This window comes from Ixodes scapularis, unplaced genomic scaffold (assembly GCF_016920785.2).
Source record: "Ixodes scapularis isolate PalLabHiFi unplaced genomic scaffold, ASM1692078v2 PGA_scaffold6__148_contigs__length_123643588, whole genome shotgun sequence".
NCBI lineage: Eukaryota > Metazoa > Arthropoda > Arachnida > Ixodida > Ixodidae > Ixodes > Ixodes scapularis.
In genome coordinates, this window is record NW_024609881.1 from 46,048,093 (window position 1) to 46,070,432 (window position 22,340).

The 22,340-nt window shown below is 46.5% G+C and overlaps 1 protein-coding gene across 1 annotated transcript; it reads left to right on the forward strand.

The window, feature by feature from the left end:
- The first annotated feature begins 203 nt into the window (after positions 1-203).
- LOC8037984 (shematrin-like protein 2) lies at positions 204-6,284 on the forward strand. The gene is made up of 3 exons (XM_040208353.1): positions 204-227; positions 4,812-5,054; positions 5,091-6,284. The coding sequence occupies exons 1-3, from the start codon at positions 204-206 to the stop codon at positions 6,282-6,284; spliced, it is 1,461 nt and encodes a 486-aa protein (XP_040064287.1).
- The last annotated feature ends 16,056 nt before the right edge of the window (positions 6,285-22,340 follow it).

A 22,340-nucleotide genomic window follows, 5' to 3' on the forward strand; every position in this document is an offset into this window, starting at 1 on the left:
ACGATATATGGTCAGTGATAATCATCGCTAGAAAGTTGAATAAGAGGGAGGAAACGAGCAATGAAAGATGGCAAAAATGTGTACCATACTAATTTAAAAAAAATACAAGAAACAAGTGTGGAGTTATCTGGATAAAAAGATTAAAGTATATTAATATAATAAAAACGCCTCTCTTACTTTTACTCTTTTACTCATCGCTAAAAATGACTGATCTCACAGAAGTTAAGGTTCGCTTCATCCCAATGTCTCTTTCTGTTGCTTTCTTTTTCCTTTTTTTTTTTTTGTCAGTTTATTTTGTGCGAAGACTAACTTTACGTGACAGAGGGAGTGTCCTGTTTTCTTCTGGACTATTGTAATGTCCTATTGATTTTATCGCAAACAGACCGCTTGCTCCCTCTTTTATGGTTTAAGCGCTTGAATATTTTATCATTCACACTACTTCGTATGGTAGAGCACCTTCAAGGGGATCAGAAGTAAAAGCATAAACAATACCTGGAGATCCTCTGTAAGCTGCGAAAGAATTTGACCTCGTTGTGTACTCCCGGTCCGCCCCCCCCCCCCCCCCCCCCCTTCCCCATCCCCACCCTTACACACCCCCACGCATACACTCTTAACAAGATTAAACAAAGAAATAGACGAGAAACTTTTATTATGGTTTGACAAGAGGGACGCCGATAACAAACGGGCTCCGCAAAACATCAGCGTCAAACACGAGTACCCAACCCGCCAACCACAAAACACCAGCGCATAATCATCGTTTCACGCGGTTATCGACACACCGCCAAAAAGCGCGATCACTAACAACGATCTCCGCGACATCGCGAAACGATTGTTAACCGTAGGAAAATCCCGCGCCGCCGTTATCGACACAAAGACGAAATAAAATGTGGCTAACCCCCTTGCTCAAGGCGACGCGCGCTCGCGCTATCCGCCGGGTCATCCTCACTCAGTACCAGGCATGTCCAGACGTCCAATCGATGCCCCGGTAACTGCACTCGACCCCCCTCCCCCTAGCAGAGGGTCGGATCCTCTGCACCGAGTAGATCCTCGCGCATTCCATTGGCGCGCGAAAGGAGAGTTTCTGGTTCTTCAGTGTGGAAACAAAAGCGAACGGAGGAGGAGGAGGGCAGGCGCACAGCGACCATCACAACGAGGACCTCTTCCACCCGCCGGTGGAGGCAGAAGGGCTACGCGCATTACCATAGAAGGGGAGTTCTTATCTTGGCTGGATTATACAATCCGGGTGTCTGATCGGGGCCCTTGCTCCGCCGACGAAACGCCGACGAAACTGTGTCGGGATGAGGCTTCCGCTGGGGGACGCTGGGGCGACGTCGTCTGTATAAAAGTCGGCGGGCCCCATCCACTCCCAAGCATAATTTCTCACCGTTACCGACCAACAGCTCAAGACATGCGAGTTCTCGTGAGTATACCTGAAACATCCACGACAGTTCATCGGGGAAGGAGTTTGGAGAACCTTACGCAATTTTGAACGGACTACGGGCCTCGGGGACGGTCGTGAGTGACGGCGATTAAGCGCAGCTCTTACGGGCACCTAACAGGCTCCTGGGATGTTATAAACTGAAAAGAGTTAGAGCTACCGTTAAATATCTCGCAGCCTTGAGGACCGTTGCGACGTGGAGGAGTACATAAGTACAATTAGATGGCTAGCCGCTTTCAAATACGCTATAAACTATAAAACAACCACTACATGCTTTGCGACCTTTAGGACTATGATACCGTTTGCAAGTATATGCAGCAATTACATAACTAACAATATATTATGGCGTTCTAAGCTTAGAAGGGCTATAAAATGATTTGCCAGCTTTTTTTTTCCAATCGGTCCCCAGTCTATCTTCAATATTCATAACCCCGGATCAGCAATCCGTTTTCGTTTCATTGCCTCCAGTTTCTCACCTATACAAAAAAAGGTGAAGACTCACGTCTTCTTTCCTCCTCGACTCGAGCGAACTCGGCCATCAGCATGTGAAATCACATGGCAGTGACGTAAACTATGCCTTCCTACTGAAAACGGAAGTTCTCCCTGTCTAGCGAAGGAACCACGTGAGTCAAGCGTCGCTTTTCCGGCGGACGTTTCGCCGGAACGACGCTTTTCCGGCGGACGTTTCGTCTCAGCGACGTCGAAACGACGCCACCTGCTGAGGTTTTCATGAACACTGATTGCTTAGTAGGACTCGTTGGTTGGCGACGCTTGTGCGATCGACGCCAGGGCTATGGATACGTCGCAGATGAGTGAAACGCGGCTTACAGTGATTCGGCATAGTGAAAGCATGAGACTTGTTCCGTACGCCGGGACGCCCACGCGGCAAAAACGAGAACTCGCCCTAGGATGGCTGTAGCAGTTCGGCGCCGGAACCGGTAGCGGAGGAGTGGCGATTGCTCAGTACAGTATGGTAGGTTCAAATTTCGGCTGCGAACACCAAACGCTAGAAACGAACCTCCCGCGCTCTCGTTAACGCTGCTGCTTAGGCAACCGGATATGGAACTTGGTCATCTCTGTCGAGGGTTTGATCATCAGATTCATGGTTTCCGAGAACAGTTCGAGGGACACACTACTCGTATCCAGTACAGAGGCTCAATTCAACTGACGTGATCAAAAAAAGAAAAAAAAAAAGACTGACATTGTGGTTGTTGCCGTCACTTTGCTGGTTGTTGGAATCTACCGTCCCTTGCAGGAGAGTTTCCCACAACCCGTTTATTAATCCACTCATTCATAAACTAAGCTTCGTTGCGAGCGTTCGATGGAGATAGTGAACGATATAGCTCGCTTTTATTTGCCAAACGTTTATCCCAAAAATTAAGATTTAGCCTCTCTAACCTCTCGTGCTAGTTTTCTTTCAATCCCATAAACGATATGTAGTGAGTAAAATTGTTTGTGCTTAAAATGGTTTCATGGTCTCTTTAAAGGGAAACTGAAACGGCCGGTTCTGTATTTGAGGACAAACACTTAGATGTTTTTCATTTGGCCTCCAGAATCTTAAATATCGAGATTACTTTTCAATTTGGTGCACAGAGGCTATAATAAATCATTTTCAAAGAACCACTGATATTCAGTGGTTCTTTGATATTCAGATTCACGGGATAAACATAATCTGGAATTCACCCCTAGGTCGTTTTCTTTTTCAAGAAACTCTTCAGCTTTCCTTTAATGCGATTTAGAAAACCATGGCGTGGGTCGTAGGTTTTGTGCACCATTTCAGCATATTTATGGATTCAGAGATATGTTATCATCAAACCTTTGGCGATAGTATACTTTTAACGAAACCCTAGAGATCATTGGAAGCCTTCAGGAATTAAGACTAGAAAGACGTTCACAACACTTATTACTATGCTGCCAAAAAAAACTTAGGACTGTTTCACCTTTCAGAAAATTTGAAGAACTTCCACAAACAATATTGAGGTGCTTGAGGGCCATCTAGTTTGAGGCCTGTAACAAGCTTTGCAGACTGTACCAATATATTACGTAACAGCCAAGCTTTACAAACCTCGATGAACCATTGGTTACCTTGGCGGCTTCAGGGCTCTGAGAAAGTAATCATTTCCGCCAGAAGAGTAAAGCGACTTCTAAACTCACTTCCAGAATTGCTACAATTTATCCCTGGTGTCCATTACTCGCCATTTCTTATCGTCGTTAAAAAGATGCGCATGGTGAAACTTACCTCACTTAAGATATGAGATCAGGGGTTTCCCCAGAAATTGAAGTTAGGGGGGAGTTAGGGGGGGGGGGGCATTTAGAATAGAGGAGACGTTGCGAATCAAGGGGGTGTCTTTAGAAAAACAAGGGAGGGGGGTGTACACCCCCCCCCCCCCCCCCCGGCGGTGTGTAGGGAAATCACTGGATAAGGTGTTTCTGAAGGCAGTGTGATCTGCTTCCTCCTGATTTTCATAAGTCCGTTTAACACATTGACGCGGCAAACTAGAGACCAGAAACTTTCATGCACATAAAACTTCGTGGGGTGTGGGATGCACGTGGACAGCGCGACATGACGATTCCAACTGTCAATGACTCATAATGACTCCAGGAGAACCCTCTTTGACACCGCGCTCATTAGTGTGCCGCAGACTTGTACGTAACGCGTTACAAGTAATTGATTACTTGTAATCAATTACAGTTAAGTGTAATTTTGTAACGCTTTAATTACATTTGTCAAGCTGTAACACTCGGAGTAATTCAATTACTTTTTTCCTGTAATCAATTACAAAATCAATTACACAATTACGAATTACATTTTTCATCCCACAATTCTTTTTTCTCACAAAAATCAGCATAGTCACTCAGCCATCGAGGAAAAATGATTGACATTTTTTTAACATCTAAAAAAAAATAAAACAAGGATTAGTCGGCAAATCCTTTTTTCTCTTACGCCACGCTCTTCTACAAGCGCGCCACCAGCCTTGGCTGGGGAGTTCGGATCTCGTTGCAGATTGCTGATAAAGTCGACGGGAAGCGGGAACTCGCTATTGACTTTTTAGTGGGCTTTGTTCCTTAGGTCGACGCGTCAGCTACACGACAAGGTCCGGGTCTGAAAACAAAAAAGGGAACAATAACCAAACAAAATTGTGTACGCAATATTTTACTGTGTATTTGTGTATTTCTGTCATCGCAATAAGAAGTAACGTGAAAGTAACTTGAAAAGTAATCAATTACTTTGCAGTAATTGTTCAATTACTTCTGGGAGGCAGTAATCAGTAACGGTAATCGGTTACTTTTTTGACTGTAGTAATTGTAATTGTAATCAGTTACTTTTTTTCAGTAACGTGTACAAGTCTGGTGTGCCGCTCCTTTTTTCCAGGCCGTTTCGGTCCTGTTCGGACTTGTGTCCGTTTCCTTCGCCGGATTCCTCGGTGGTGGCGGAGGCGCTGTCGTCCACCACGGCGGCGTAGGCCTCGGATACGGCGGAGGCCTCGGATACGGCGGAGGCCTCGGATACGGCGGAGGCTTCGGAGGCCTCGGCTACGGTGGCGGAGCCGTCGCTGTCGCTCGTCCTGCAGCTGCCTTTGTCCACCACGCTCCGGCCGTCGCCGCCGTTCGCCAGGTCTACGCAGCCCCGGCCGTCGCTGCTGTTCGCCAGGTCTACGCAGCTCCGGCCGTCGCTGCCGTTCGCCAGGTCTACGCAGCTCCGGCCGTGGCCGTCCGCCCAGCGGTCAGCTACGCCGCGGCCGCACCAGCGGTCGTCCACCATGCCGCGCCAGCCGTAGTCCACCACGCTCCCGTGGCTACCTACGCCAGGCCCGCCGGCTTTGGCTACGGCTTTGGACACCGCGTGATCGCATCTCCGGGCGTCGCTTACGGCGGTCTCGGCTACGGACACGGACTCGGCGGCGTCGCTTATGGACATGGACTCGGTGGCGTCGCTTACGGACACGGAGTGGGTCTTGGCTATGGTGGTCTCGGCTACGGCGGTCTTGGCTATGGAGGTCTCGGCTACGGACGTGTCGCCTATGGGGGTGCTGGCTACGGAGGTCTTGGCTACGGAGGCGTCGGCTATGCCGCCCCTGCGGTGGCTGCTGTCCGCCAGGTTGTCCACCACGCGCCAGCCGCTGTTGTCCACCACGCTCCGGCCGTCGCCGCTTACCGCCAGACTGTCGCCGTTGCTCCAGCCCCAGCCGTTGTCCACCACGCCGCTCCGGCCGTCGTCCACCACGCCCCGGCTGTTGCCTACCGCACCGCCGCTGTCCACGCTCCAGTAGCCACCTTCGGAGCTGGCCTCGGCTTCGGACACACCCTCGGAGGCGGTGTCGGCTACGGCGGTCTCGGCCTCGGATACGGCTTCGGCGGATACGGTGGCGGCTACGGCCTCGGCTACGGCGCTGGTCTCGGCTACGGCGCTGGTCTCGGCTACGGCGCTGGTCTCGGCTACGGAGTCCGCCGTGTGTCCTATTCTGCCCCAGTTGCGCCGGCCGTGGTCCACCATGCCCCAGCCGTCAGCTACGCCGCTCCAGCCGTCAGGGTTGTCGCTCCAGCTCCCGTCGTTCACCACGCTCCTGCTGTGGCCTACCGCACCGCAGCGGTTGCTGCTCCCGTCGCCACTTACGGCGCCGGGCTTGGCCTCGGACACACTCTGGCCGCTCCAGTTCACCAGAGCGTTCACTACAAGACCGTTGTATCCGGAGGCGGACTCGGAGGCTTCGGTGGAGCTGCTTTGGGCTACGGCTACGGAGGTCTTGGCTTCGGAGGTGCCGGCTACGGAGGTCTCGGCTACGGAGCTGTGGGCTACGGACACGCCGCCCCCCACGTCAAGGTTCTTCACCACGTGAAGAAATGAGGAGTGAACGACGAGGGATCGTGACGTCTCGGGAGCTCGTTGGCTGTGCAGAACTGGGTTCCAGTTTCAGGCCGCGGTATTTATTTTCCCCAAGAGAGGGAGTGTCGATCGCAGCTCCGGAGACGTCGTTGGAGCAACACTTGGAGCACGTTGTCCTGAGCGCTCTCCAAACACAACCAGTCAATAAAATTGCTGTGAGTGCAAGATGCCTCTTCATGGGTGTTTGCGTCTCGGAATCTCGATAAGCGTAGACTCTCTTGTGGGCGTCCACAAGACGTGCGGTATTTGGTTTAACCGGTATGCTTATCTTGTTCACTCTTACAAATGGCCGAGACGTATGCAACCGGCACGAGTTTCTACCAGTCTGAATTATTCCGCAACCTCACTACATACGCGGCCAGACCGTGTTGAAGACATCGCATCATATTAGAAGCTGTTCACACACACCAAACACATCGTGACGTTCTAGTAGAAGTAATCCCTAGAAGGACGCACTATAAGGACCAACAAAAGCACTTCAATTCGACGGCGATTCCTGTTATTTTTGTCAAGTTATGATTCAGTGACCGCAACGCCCCAAGAGAAGCGTATTAACACTTTCGAAGATTCGCAAGCGCAGTCTCTCACGTGGTGGAGACCTCCGAGCTAACTTCTTTTCCACAGCCGCTTCTTTTTCACAATCGGCAAAATTTTGCGCAATTCATTTGCGTTTAGTAGAGCTCTAGTAAATGAGACTAGATTTTACTGAAAAATTTGCTAGTATGGTCATGATAGGGAACGCAACTTTTGTCGTGTATAACATTTCAACTGCAGCCCTTGACTGTCGAGCAGATGTACCTGGAATTTCAGCCTATGGCGGGACAGAAGCTCCTACCCCGTTGCTTGAGCTTTTTCCCACCTTGGGGTCGGAGAGCAAGGGTCTCTAGGAGTTCCCAGCTTTATAACTCCCGAAGATTTTAATCACATGCGAAAGGGACACGCGTACTTGACTCTAAATATAATATGATTGTGTATACTAAAAACTTCTGCAGATCACGAATAGCAGTATGATATGTCATTTTATGGAGCAGCGTAGTGATTCCTACTGTCAAAAAATCGGTGTTTTGTTTGTTTTGTTTTAATTAAAAGGTGGTATTAGGGCCTCTAATTTTGAGTGCTTTGAATGTATAAATAGTGCACAGAACTCGTATGCAACCACAGCAATTCCGCATTGATCATTTTGAATTCAAACAAATTCTGACCGGGGAGGATGTCTCGTAACAGACATACGAGCAGTGTTGTACACCTTGCTTAAATAAAGGGCCGAAAGCTCGTTTCTCATTTCTTCTGACTTTTGAAACGCGTTCCCGTTTCAAGCTGAAAAAGAAACTCGTTCCAGTTACAGATAAAAAATAAAACGTATCGTTACATATACGTTACATTTGTACTTTTCTAATTATCATATTTAGTTAATTTAGTAAAGTTTTTTATTCATTCCATCAAATGTGAACATACGATTTTGAATGCTGTGTTGGAAGGGCACCAGGAGAAGAAAACAAGAGGAAGCAGGTTTTCATTTGTTGATATATTCAAATTTAAAAATCTCAGCTTCTAACCATATCCATGTTTCTGGGGGACAATTCAGACGAGCCAAATGTACTGTTACTCCACACTCCACGAGCGTTAACAACAACCTCACATGTCTAAATCTAACAAAGTCTTGTGTTCGTACTTAACAACAGTTGCTTCTCGATACTGCTGTCGGCAAGACGAACAAGCGAAGGAGAGGATACGGCTTTTGGAAGGTCAGTTTTGAAAACTACACGGTCTTTTTCGTGAAGGTTAGATTGTTTTTTTAGTATGAAAACGGGGGGACAAGGGGAGAAGGAATTAACATTGAGTTTTGTGTATCTTTTAAGTGACAAATTTTCAGGATACAAGGGTAGGTTCGATGTCTAGTAACCTGTTGTTCTGCTGCAACTGTAGGTCTCTTTGTGGAAGTTCAGTAATGGCTGTATAGTCGGTCTTAGCACTCTAAAGAAATCTGTCCTAGAAAGGTTCTTCGTCGCCCGAAGAACTCTTTCAGCTCGTGAAGAACCGTTTTGCCTCAAACACTGTCGCCCTCTGGTGCACAGGAAGGCAACCGGGCAATTAAGAACGTTTGCGTAAAAAAAAAAGAAGTTATTCATAACTTTTTTTTTTGTCTTGTTTTGCAGCAGGATTGATTTCTGGTGCGTTCTCGTTGCATACCCTCGATTAGTAACCAGAAGTGCTATAACCATGTAGTGGCAAATATCATAAAACTAAAATGCTCTCAAGGCCAAGATTCCGAGACATTCGGGCTAGTTTCAAAACTTCCCACCACGCGGCGCTCAAAGACCAACCTGCAGAATATTTTTCAACCAGAAAAAAGTTCCCCTCGCCACACTTCCCATTTCCTCCTCTCCCACAGTTGACTTGACGGCGGGGAGACTCCTTTTGTTGCTGCATCTCGGGGCCAGATAAGCCAAGCTAAGCGCATAATGGGCGATTTGCGGCGGGAGGCACAGCGACCCCTTTCCTCCGGCGATACCAGAGAAGCGCCCGAAACCGAACTCTCCTTTCTGCAGCATTTCAGAGCCTAGCCTCTCGGTTTTGTCTCTGAATTTTTGTTTTGTTTTGAGATAAGCATGCTTGGCTACTCCGAGCATTTGACTGCTTCTGCCGTCCATGTAAAGTGACCCAAGGCCATGTGAGGATGGGCATAGGCTAAGGGCCATCGTCCAAGAACCCTAGAGTTCGAAGGAACTACCGCATTTTCCGGACTATAGCCCGGACCCGGTGCATAGTCCGCAGGGAAATATTTTGCGTCAAAAATAAAAGTGCTTGCTTAGATAGTCCGCACCCGGTACACAAACGGCACCCAGTGCAAAGCCCGCACTTAGCACCTAGTCCGAACGTAAGAAGTATCATACTCAGCAGACCTTGACAAACGCCTACTGTATTAGCTCACGATGAAGCTTTATCGTACGTAAATCAACATTAGTATAGTCCGTTACTCATAAAATCCTTCACGATTGTCATAGTGAAGGATCTAGAAAAATTATATCATTGTATTGTCCGCACCTGTAGATAGTCCGCATCGGGTGAATTTTCAACTTTTAAACTTATATAGTCCGGAAAATACGGTACTACAGAGTGTATTGTGACCCTGGGTACTTGAAGAGGAAGTGGCGAGCCTTACAAAAAGTGTTTACGGGACGGGAATTCATGCCAGCGTGCGTACTCTAACATGTCCGGTGCTTTTACCCCAACCCACCTGGTGTTGCCTAAATGGGACACACGTTGAAATCAACAGTGCTGGGGGCTGTCAGACCGTTGTTTTTGTTCTGAAATTTGACCGAAACTCCAAATATTGAGATCTGCAAAAATCCATAATACGAAGCAGAGCCTTTTTTTTTTTTTTTCGGTTCCTTGCATTTTTATATTGCGTTTTGAGATCCTACTAGTGACCAGTGCCGCGTTTAGACGTCATATTGCACGTGGCCACACCGGTGACTAGAACTCCACCTTTCGGTAAACAAAAGTTTAAAGTACAAGTTCACCCGTCAAAATTTGGGAGTGTAATTACAATATTGCGTTAATTTTTCTCAACTCATTATCTCTTCTCGAAATGGTTAATCACTTTAGTACAGTCGCCCTCTTGAGATTTCTAGGCGAGAGATGGCAAAAGCATTTTCCAAAACTAACTGTTTTACATTACCGATTCCTTTCTTAAAAATCACTAAAATTTAATTACATCACATTACAAATTACTGATTACTAAAACTATGGGCATTCTCTTCGTATTACATTTAATTTTTGCAGGTAGAGTTTGCTTGCCGATTATGAAATATCAGTCTGCTGTTGCAAACAGTGCAATGTAGGCGCAATATAATATATTACTGTCATGCCGCAACCTTGTTCAGGAAGCCGCCGATGACAACGAGGTTTTACGATGCGCTAGTAACTCCAAAGTATCTGAATCAGTGGTGTCGCCATGCTGTACTACAGCGCAACATGTGAGATGAGACCATAACCGTGCTCTCGCAAGCTCGTTTTTAATAAAAAAAGAAGATAATATTTTTTTTCTTTAATTCTCTACTTGTGCTTGTAAGTTGCAACACAGCAAGAGCTATTAAGTCTATTGTAATGTATCACTGATATCCGATAAGCTGAGGTGGCGTAACCTGTGCAGCATAAAATGCTTTGACGGAATCGTTTGTTCTTAGGTTCACACGTGAGGTGCGAGCTAACCTAACCTATACCTACAGCCAAGAATAAAGGCTCCGAGCATTAATTGGAACGCGACGGAAGCACTTCGACTTTCCGGACTGCCGTGACTATATCTGGAACGACATCTCTAATCGAGGTGAACACACGCACACATATACCGGAGGCACTGTTGAAGTCTCAGGGGCTCGGGTTTGCGTATAGATTATCATTTGCGCCGATACCCGGTTTTCGCTTTGCTAAAATATTTCAACAACTGCCAGTCTTGAACGGGTCAACGAAAGAACTGATCGTTTTCACGTAGTTGGGTTAAAACTATGTGGTTAGGCTACTTTATGGGTGCACTACTAAAACCAATTATAATGACATCTAAACGACAATCACTTTCCTGTGTACTTTATCTTGTAAATAACACTTTTGCGATTGACATGTACTTTTGCGCGCGTGCACCGTCGGCAAAAGTCGCACCATTAAATGATCTCCCTTCTTTTTCTTTTCGTTTTTTCTGAGCGAGAAAAAAAAAAGGGGGGGGGAGAGAAGGTTGTTGAGGGTAAAAAACGTTGGAGATATGCGCTCTGATTGTCATGATTGTGCATTTTTGATCACCTAACCTTTACAGCTCCCACATGAACGCGACGTCCCATGATGTCAACCGCAGAAACAGTTTGATCACTACTCGTACATCAGCCACTGCATTCGGCTTTCAGGTTATTGTGTACCTTCGTGCGTGTGTGCGTGCGTGTAACTTTGATATTTGTATCTGATGTTTAGGAGTGCATATCTCGTAATATTTTCTAGATATCGCGTTGAATTTTTTTTTGTATATTCTTTCCGGAACGGTAAATCATCTAAAAATATTTTTTTACTCGAGTTTTATAACTGAAAATATTGACAACGCTTCAAACGTGCTTCAATGTGAAAAGTTCCCCAACTTCAGCGTGCAATTAAAAAAAAAAAACTTCGTTTTTCTTTTTTTTCTCGAGGAAAATATTTTACACTATATCGCGGGGTGTTCCATTAACATGGTATATTATTTTGTCTCCATCCGAAATGCAGCGATTCGAAATACACGAACTAGGCAACTTTGACATTTTTACCCAATATTTGTGAGTTGTTATCTGGCAATGTCTTCAAGATATAGCAATGAACTATTTCTGATATGTTCTTCCCAAGAGGGCCTATCACCTACATAAAAATCATTACACTAGCTCACTAATAACTGGACAAATTTACGGTGCGGCAAACAGCTTCCAGGGCCGAACTCGGTCCCAAGCAATAACAAAAGTTACAAGTAAAAAAAGAAAAAGGATACCGACATTTTCAGAAGCTTTTATTTCTACGCCACATAGTTTTATTGTGTCCAGAGTTTGCGAGCTCAGGCTGAACTCAAGCAGGATTTACCAGTGAACCACTCTAAGCGATCCATTATTCGCAAACACAAAGCAGCGTACTCTGTTACGATCCGTTCTACCTTAAAATGGACCGCAGCGGACGCTACGAGCCATCGGAGGTAAATCAGTTCCGAGTGTGTGACACGTGACATGCGCTGAGTGTGGCACGAGGCCAAATGAAGCGCTCGCAGCGCTGCATTGGCTGGAACGACTTGCAGCGTCCGGTGCGGTCCATCCCTGGGTATACAGAACATAATCTTGTACCAAAGCAGTATGTCTGACTTCTCGGATTACCCCGAAGACATCTCCAAGCAGCTCACAAAAGTGTCATTGTATATTGTCAGAATGTCGAACCGGACAAAACCATTATCACGGAGTACCTTCCGCACAGGACAAGGCGAGGGGTTAAGTGCTCGCTCAAGCGTTGTGAGAGCCAGTCCTTTGAAGACAGGATATAAAGCTACGACCCTCGTGAGCCAATCGGGGCATCGGAGCAAAGCACTTGACGATGTGCCATAGAAACACGATCCTCCCACGGAGAGCTGTCTCGTGCGTCGCTCCCTTGCTCTGATTGGCCAACGGGGATCGTAGCTTTCGCCGTTTACCAAGTTATGGTGAAACGGAGATACACTCAGTCCGTGTAGCTTTTCTATCTGATCGTTTTTTCTGTTCCACGTATTTTTAAATTTCAATGTCACGGTTTGAGCGGAGAACGTAACGTGGCTTTTCGAAGCTACTGGAGAATCCAGTGTATGTCTGTTATCTGTTTCAACGGTCGTTTACTTACAAAAGCAAGCCGGGTCTTCTTTACGATTCTGCCCCATTCCATGATTAGTTTAAGAAATAATCCAAATCCGAAAGCCCCGTTTCCATACCCCTGCCGCAAACCCCCGTGTTTTGTCACACATCTTCAAGATCCCCGGCTTTTAAAAACCAACGCCCGCTTAACAATTTTCCAAGCGTCTCCCCTTATATTGCTATCAACGCGTTTCTTCCTACGCATTGTATACATGATTAAGCAAGGGATGGAGTTGACAACGCGACCACAATTACTACTTTTGTGGACTTGTTTATCGAATGCGCTCTCGTGGCCCGAAGTCGTTATAGAGCGGTAGGTATATACACTTCCAAAATAGTCTGTACATCTGTAACAAATAATTACTAATAATAAACAGAAACAAAAGAGCAGGTCACGGGCCACCGCAAAAACGTCACTGATGGCATTTATAATAAAGTTAGGTCATTGATATTAGCAACCAACCAGATGAGGTGGTTTTATCCATGGACTGAGCAAGGTAGGAAAGATTAACTCGTATTTCAAATTAATGCTGGTGATTGGGTCCGGACACTTCATCGAACGCCGTCTTATCGAAGTCATTTAATTGAACGTTATTGAATCAAACGCCATTTGATCAAAGCCGTTTAATTGAATGCTTTAAAATAGTATTTGGAGATCGTTTCTCGTTTTCGGAAATAGTTCCTTTTGCATCGAAGGACAACTATATTCTATGCCATATTTTCAATTAAATGTCAGGACCAAGAAAAGAACTGCTTTTCTCCGGCAATATAATGGTAGTCGCATGAGGACAAACACGCGTACACTATGCAGTGCTGACTGCCCCGCGACAACTAGAAAGTTTCTGGCTCAGTGACTTGGTGTGCGCCGCCTATTTGTGTCACACTTGTGCTACTAAGCTTGTCTAAAATAGGGAACACCCAAGATCACAATTGTTTTAAAGATGTCATTTACGCACGAGAAAACCAGAAAGTTTAAGATGAGGCGATGAAAGGGATAAAAAAAGGGTACAAATATTTTTGGACATTTCATTATGCGCGTAGTTCGTAGCTCAGACTCAAATCAATCACGATTTGCACAAGAAGCTGTCTGGTTTTCGAAGCTTTCTCCCAAGCCTCCCCGTTATTTACAGACTTGGGCTTGAAACATTGAACCCGAACACAAGAAAGAACGCAGTGGCGACTCCTCTCCCCCCCTTCCCCCTCGAGCGCCTCGATACCATGAGACATCGGAGGTGACTCAGTGCTGGGAAAAGTGACACGTGGCATTCGGATTTGGTGCAGCGATGCGCGCCAAGGAGCGAGAAGTCATATGAAACCCTCACAGCAGTGCATCTGCTGGAACAGCTTGTAGCGTCCGGATGTCCTACTTCCATCAAGCCCCACCTCAGCGACCCGAAGGAATTCCGCAAGCAGGCTCTAAAGCGACCCATTGTGCGTTTCGAAAACCTTGAACGGGCAATAACGTTATCACAGAGTTCCTGGTATATTGAACAAAGAAGAATGATAAGTGCACCCCCCCCCCCCCCCTTCCTCGCTTTCAGCATGAATCACACACACCCCGTTCCAGTATTGCTTCTTTCTTTTTTTAATTCAATATTTCCAAGCGCGGGAGGCATGGGGTAGTGCGAGAGCGCCCTGTTTCAACGACTGCTCTTGTGAAAGATTGCATAAGTTTTGTTTTTATATATTATTATGAAGCCGCCAGTCGCTGCAGTTATGGCTTAAATCTCTGATGAACCCGGATACCTGGCGTTTTACAAATTTATAAAAATACAAGGAGAGTCAAATGGCTCTGTCTTTATTCGCAAGGTTGTTGGATTCTTCAGACTGGGGATTCGAACAATTCAGTGTAGGAAGTTTCGGTGTAGGTCTTTTCGGTGCCGACATTTCGGAGCACGGACTTTTCGGTGCAGAGACTTTTTGCTGCATGGATATTTTTGTGTAAATACACGTTTGGAAGTTCAAATAGCTGAGCTTTCCAGCAGGCATTGCGGACTGCTAGCGGACATTTCATCGAACACCGTTTCATCGAATGAATGGACATTTCATCGAACGCCGTTTCATCGAATTGCTTAGGGCCGTTTCATCGAATTTCTCTGTATCGAGTTTTGAGGCATAACAGTGCTTTGTAGATGTTTTACCTTACATTTGGTAAGACTAAGGTAGTCACTTAAGAAACAGTCTTTAGGGTGGAGCCAAATTACTAGAAATAAAAACCATTGGTATAAAAACAAATGGGTATGCGACTTACTGAAAAGTTTTACTCATGTACCTGTCAGAAAACATGATACTGGAGGTAAAGGACCGACACTTAAAACACTTTTGAATGTCTGTCGTTTTTTTTACCGGCTGTCCGGGGGTTTCGGTAATCTGCCATTCACACCAGCTCATTTGCACACTTACGCTTAGTTGAAGGTTTATTCACGAAAAGCATTTAACTGCCAGGGCAGCACGCTTATAATAAAACGATGCTCTGCCAGGAGAGCACACGAAATAATATATAATGGTACTGTGATTATCAGCTTTATGCTCAGATTGAACGTTTCTGCTTTTTTTTTTTTAGTTTTCAAACTCTACAGAGTCAAAAGCTGCACAAAGTGTCAGCCAACATGGTTTCGGGCTACACCTGGACTGGAACCACTTCCCCTTCACTGTCAACTTTATTACCGACCCTTTTGCCTATTATGAATCATCTTCAGGACGCTTTCTTAGGAAGGCCAACCCGCACCAGACAATAGTAAAGCCCTCGGTGTACTCTGTCACCCTTTCGGATCCTCACATAACCCAAGGTTACAGGTACACGCTGTCAAACAATAAAACACTACCCGCTTCCCAGAAAGCACATCGTGCTTTCTGTTTCTTTTGTTGTTTTTTTTGTCTCATTTTTAATTGTTTCATGTGACATAAAGAGGGGTCATTGTTTCATGGAGGCTTTCTTCTCGAAGCAGGACATGTTCACAATGGAACTTATCTCGTCACTGCATACTGTGATTTAAAAAAATGGAGAATTAGATGACGTTGTGTATACAAATCAAAATAAATTGCAAAAATATTGCAGGCTGTAACCGCGTTCGATGAAAAGGCGTTCGATGAAACGGCTTCTATGAAACGGCGTTCGATGAAACGGCGTTCGATGAAACGGTGTTCGATGAAACGGCTTCGATGAAACGGCGTTCGATGAAACGGCGTTCGATGAAACGGCGTTCGATGAAACGGCGTTCGACGAAATGTCCGGACCCAATATAAGGGATGTAATTATCGAGATGTCTTATTTGACTATGTTTTTCCCCCTAATGAAAATATACGATAGGTGTAATCAAGCAATAATTGGCCTGTGTGATCCTGTGAGGACATGTTCATAGAAGACGTAAGGTACACGGATATTTCGGTGTAAACGGCCCGTCATTTCTGGCAATGGCATGCTTTAATATTTTAAAGGTTAGAATATACGTCTAGGACATCTTTATTAAGATTTGTCATAATTATGTCTGGATGATAGGTATGTAACGTGCATAAGCATACGCATATGAAGTTATTCGCATGCGTGGCTTGATAATAATATATTCCGGAAAGAATGCCAGTTTCTAGCCCTCCCAAATACTATAACGGCCACGTATCACAAGTGAGTCGTCGTATACGTAATAAAGTCTGAGGCCAGCTGCCTTCAAAAGAAATATAATCATGCACAAAGGGTAATGTGGGCCCCTTTTATCTACAAAACGCGTGTGCTCACTGCTCTGTGACCTAATCGGCGTTGCTAGCAACGCCCCTGAGGAATCGTCGAGCACATTGCAGTCCCTGATCCCGGCTTTCCAAAAGACGCTACACGGGGGTGCAAGTTTATTCATTGTGGTCGGAGGCGAGAAACACATGCTCTAACCCCCGTGGGGCGGTGGTATCTGCTAAAAAGTCGAGCAGAAAGAGAAGATGACATTTTTTAATGAAGTTCGGGCAAAAAATAATCGTAAAATAAGGACAAAAGCGACTCTTTGCGTCGCTTTGTGTTCCACGACCATGCAACAAAAACTCCGCACACCAAATATTTCGAGCACCGAAATATCCTAGACTCTTCAGACTGCTAGATGAAGCCTAAAACAAACCATTGTACTCTACATGGGCTGCACCTACGCCACAGAAGAACGTCGCACGCCGGTTTCGACCATGCTGGTGGTTGAGACGACCGCGATTTGCAGCGGAGCTATGGAAGACGATGGTGCGTTGGGCTGCAGCAAGCGCTCGCGCAACAAAAAAGAAGCGGAAACTACACGGCCAGCTTCTACCGTACTCCGGCGATCGCAACATCGGTGTGCACTGCGACGGAGATGCTGTCCAGAAAAAGAAGGCACGAATGGCATGCAGAGCCGGCTCAGGACAGACGTCGATGATGCGGCCGCTCATTATTGAGTTTGCGGGGCGCATTTATTTGTTGGCGGTGTGTGACGCACTTTCATAACGTGTTTGTGAATGCTGTGAGGGCCAATACGACACCGACGCGCTAAAGTTAGTGGCCCAAGTGATGACTTTCCACTACACCACAAGTTTGTGTGGTAGAAAGAAACAGTCTAGTGAGGTGCACCTTGTGTTGTTGAGCAGCGCTTCGCAAACATGGAACTCGGAAAATGTGGTTATGGTTGAGTTGGAAGTCACTTCCTAATGTACACAACTTCACCATTCGAAATAACATTCAATCTCGGCTCCTGCACCCAGCCGATCGATCGTCAAGTGGTTCTGTGTGCTTTAAAGTGTTTGCGTACAATAAAGCTTCTTTTTCGGACAAGGTAATCAATCTCGTGACATGCGCTCTACTGGTCATGCGCTCTTGTGACGTGCACTCTAATGGTAAGAGCGCTCCTATCGCAGCGCTCTCGAGTTGCGCGTTCTAACGTCGGCGCTCTAGTTACACTGAACTAGAATATAGGGGCAGTAGAAAACATGTCGGCGGCGTCCCATCGGCCGTGTGAAGCCAGAAGTGCAGACTGCCGCGAGTGGCGCTGTTGTCGAAATCCGGAGGACTTGGCTACTGTAACATGGGATATGGCGTCGCGCACGTTCTCAGATGGTTTATGGGGTGTCTATGGTCGTTTTCGCACTTTGTTTTTGTGATTATCAAGTGCTTGGCATTGTGATTACAAAGGTTCGAGTTTTGTCGCTATGCAAAGAAAACGAAGAGAAACAAGACGGATGCGCAGCGCTACGCGCCAGCAAGCAAGACTGGTTACCCCAGTTTTCACTAAATTGTGGAAGTAAGCTTTAACCAATTTATTCATACCCGTTGAAACACCCATGAAGCATTCAAAGGCCACACTAATGAACCGCTAATATCAAAAACAGCTACGCTTGGCGCGAGCTTCGCTGGCACGAGTGCTCCGGAATCGAACACCAGCGCCACCTGGCAGGTTCTACACGATGCGCCTCACCTAGAGGCCGGCTAGTGTCGTGCGCTCGAAAGGGCCTCTCCCGTCTGAGTCCACCTTTGGAGAGCGATAACTAAATAAATTCTTGGCCGCTTCAAAAGCACTCGGGCATACGCGTCATACACCTAGAGGAGATTCCTTATAATGAATTACAGACTGCTGAGTGTCGCCATTCATGGTACAATTGACGGCGCGTATGCCCGAATTTGTGGGACACGCCCCCTTTTTGGCCGATTTTGACGTCTGAGGCAACCTTTGGAGAGCGATAACTAAATAAATTCTGGGCCGCTTCAAAAGCACTCGGGCTTACGCGTCATAGACGTAGAGGAGATTCCGTATAATGAATTACAGACTGCTGAGTGTCGCCATTGATGGTACAATTGACGGCGCGTATGCCCGAATTTGTGGGGAACACCCCCTTTTTGGCCGATTTTGACGTCTGAGGCAATCTTTGGAGAGCGATAACTAAATAAATCCTGGGCCGCTTCAAAAGCACTCGGGCATACGCGTCATAGACCTAGAGGAGATTCCTTATAATGAATTACAGACTGCTGAGTGTCGCCATTGATGGTACAATTGACGGCGCGTATGCCCGAATTTGTGGGGAACGCCCCCTTTTTGGCCGATTTTGACGTCTGAGGCAACCTTTGGAGAGCGATAACTAAATAACTTCCGGGCCGCTTCAAAAGCACTCGGGCATACGCGTCATAGACCTAGAGGAGATTCCTTATGATGAATTACAGACTGCTGAGTGTCGCCATTGATGGTACAATTGACGGCACGTATGCCCAAATTTGTGGGAAACGCCCCCTTTTTGGCCGATTTTGACGTCTGAGGCAACCTTTGGAGAGCGCTAACTAAATAAATTCTGGGCCGCTTCAAAAGCACTCGGGCATACGCGTCATACACCTAGAGGAGATTCCTTATAATGAGTTACAGACTGCTGAGTGTCGCCATTGATGGTACAATTGACGGCGCGTATGCCAAAATTTGTGGGAAACGCCCCCTTTTTGGCCGATTTTGACGTCTGAGGCAACCTTTGGAGAGCAATAACTATATAAATTCTTGGCCGCTTCATAAGCACTCGGGCATACGCGTCATAGACCTAGAGGAGATTGCTTATAATGAATTACAGACTGCTGAGTGTCGCCATTGATGGTACAATTGACGGCGCGTATGCCCGAATTTGTAGGGAACGCCCCCTTTTTGGCCGATTTTGACGTCTGAGGCAACCTTTGGAGAGCGATAACTAAATAAATTCTGGGCCGCTTCAAAAGCACTCGGGCATACGCGTCATAGACCTAGAGGAGATTCCTTATAATGAATTACAGACTGCTGAGTGTCGCCATTGATGGTACAATTGACGGCGCGTATGCCCGAATTTGTGGGGAACGCCCCCTTTTTGGCCGATTTTGACGTCTGAGGCAACCTTTGGAGAGCGATAACTAAATAAATTCTGGGCCGCTTCAAAAGCACTCGGGCATACGCGTCATAGACCTAGAGGAGATTCCTTATAATGAATTACAGACTGCTGAGTGTCGCCATTGATGGTACAATTGACGGCGCGTATGCCCGAATTTGTGGGGAACGCCCCCTTTTTGGCCGATTTTGACGTCTGAGGCAACCTTTAGAGAGCGATAACTAAATAAATTCTGGGCCGCTTCAAAAGCACTCGGGCATACGCGTCATAGACCTAGAGGAGATTCCTTATAATGAATTACAGACTGCTGAGTGTCGCCATTGATGGTACAATTGACGGCGCGTATGCCCAAATTTGTGGGAAACGCCCCCTTTTTGGCCGATTTTGACGTCTGAGGCAGCCTTTGGAGAGCGATAACTAAATAAATTCTGGGCCGCTTCAAAAGCACTCGGGCATACGCGTCATAGACCTAGAGGAGATTCCTTATAATGAATTACAGACTGCTGAGTGTCGCCATTGATGGTACAATTGACGGCGCGTATGCCCGAATTTGTGGGGAACGCCCCCTTTTTGGCCGATTTTGACGTCTGAGGCAACCTTTGGAGAGCGATAACTAAATAACTTCCGGGCCGCTTCAAAAGCACTCGGGCATACGCGTCATAGACCTAGAGGAGATTCCTTATGATGAATTACAGACTGCTGAGTGTCGCCATTGATGGTACAATTGACGGCGCGTATGCCCAAATTTGTGGGAAACGCCCCCTTTTTGGCCGATTTTGACGTCTGAGGCAACCTTTGGAGAGCGATAACTAAATAAATTCTGGGCCGCTTCAAAAGCACTCGGGCATACGCGTCATACACCTAGAGGAGATTCCTTATAATGAGTTACGGACTGCTGAGTGTCGCCATTGATGGTACAATTGACGGCGCGTATGCCAAAATTTGTGGGAAACGCCCCCTTTTTGGCCGATTTTGACGTCTGAGGCAACCTTTGGAGAGCAATAACTATATAAATTCTTGGCCGCTTCAAAAGCACTCGGGCATACGCGTCATAGACCTAGAGGAGATTGCTTATAATGAATTACAGACTGCTGAGTGTCGCCATTGATGGTACAATTGACGGCGCGTATGCCCGAATTTGTAGGGAACGCCCCCTTTTTGGCCGATTTTGACGTCTGAGGCAACCTTTGGAGAGCGATAACTAAATAAATTCTGGGCCGCTTCAAAAGCACTCGGGCATACGCGTCATAGACCTAGAGGAGATTCCTTATAATGAATTACAGACTGCTGAGTGTCGCCATTGATGGTACAATTGACGGCGCGTATGCCCGAATTTGTGGGGAACGCCCCCTTTTTGGCCGATTTTGACGTCTGAGGCAACCTTTGGAGAGCGATAACTAAATAAATTCTGGGCCGCTTCAAAAGCACTCGGGCATACGCGTCATAGACCTAGAGGAGATTCCTTATAATGAATTACAGACTGCTGAGTGTCGCCATTGATGGTACAATTGACGGCGCGTATGCCCGAATTTGTGGGGAACGCCCCCTTTTTGGCCGATTTTGACGTCTGAGGCAACCTTTAGAGAGCGATAACTAAATAAATTCTGGGCCGCTTCAAAAGCACTCGGGCATACGCGTCATAGACCTAGAGGAGATTCCTTATAATGAATTACAGACTGCTGAGTGTCGCCATTGATGGTACAATTGACGGCGCGTATGCCCAAATTTGTGGGAAACGCCCCCTTTTTGGCCGATTTTGACGTCTGAGGCAGCCTTTGGAGAGCGATAACTAAATAAATTCTGGGCCGCTTCAAAAGCACTCGGGCATACGCGTCATAGACCTAGAGGAGATTCCTTATAATGAATTACAGACTGCTGAGTGTCGCCATTGATGGTACAATTGACGGCGCGTATGCCAAAATTTGTAGGAAACACCCCCTTTTTGGTCGATTTTGACGTCTGAGGCAACCTTTGGAGAGCGATAACTAAATAAATTCTGGGCCGCTTCAAAAGCACTCGGGCATACGCGTCATAGACCTAGAGGAGATTCCTTATAATGAATTACAGACTGCTGAGTGTCGCCATTGATGGTACAATTGACGGCGCGTATGCCCAAATTTGTGGGAAACGCCCCCTTTTTGGCCGATTTTGACGTCTGAGGCAACCTTTGGAGAGCGATAACTAAATAAATTCTGGGCCGCTTCAAAAGCACTCGGGCATACGCGTCATACACCTAGAGGAGATTCCTTATAATGAGTTACAGACTGCTGAGTGTCGCCATTGATGGTACAATGGACGGCGCGTATGCCCAAATTTGTGGGAAACGCCCCTTTTTTGGCCGATTTTGACGGTTGAGGCAAGCTTTGGAAAATTCTGGGCCGCTTCAAAAGCTCTCGGGCATATGCGTCGCAGAACTTGAGGAGATGCATTATTATGGCTTATAGAGTACTGAGTGTCGCCATTGATGGTACAATTGGCGGCGCGTATGCCCAAATTTCTGGGACACACCCCTTTTTTGCCTGATTTTGACGTCTGAGGTTGTGATGACTTAAGAGATACTGGGCCGTTTCAAAAGCTCTTGGGCGCACGCGAAGCAAACCTACATAAGATTGATTAATTAGCAGTAACAGCGTGCTAAATGTCGCCATAAATGGTACTCTTCATGTCCCGTTTGCCAAAGTGTCTGGACCACGCCCACTCATTTTGGCATTTTTATTTTTAATACCATTCTTGGAAGTGGAATAGCTGGTGAAATGAAATTTGGACACTTTGTAAAAGATACTTCGGATCAAAAAACGCTTTG

Excerpts from the sequence above, each read along its gene's own strand:
- LOC8037984 (XM_040208353.1), top strand. The coding sequence starts at position 204 with ATGACTGATCTCACAGAAGTTAAG. Across the intron at positions 228-4,811 it reads CTGATCTCACAGAAGTTAAG|GCCGTTTCGGTCCTGTTCGG; the intron begins GTTCGCTTCATC and ends CCTTTTTTCCAG. Across the intron at positions 5,055-5,090 it reads CCGTCGCCGCCGTTCGCCAG|GTCTACGCAGCTCCGGCCGT; the intron begins GTCTACGCAGCC and ends GCTGTTCGCCAG.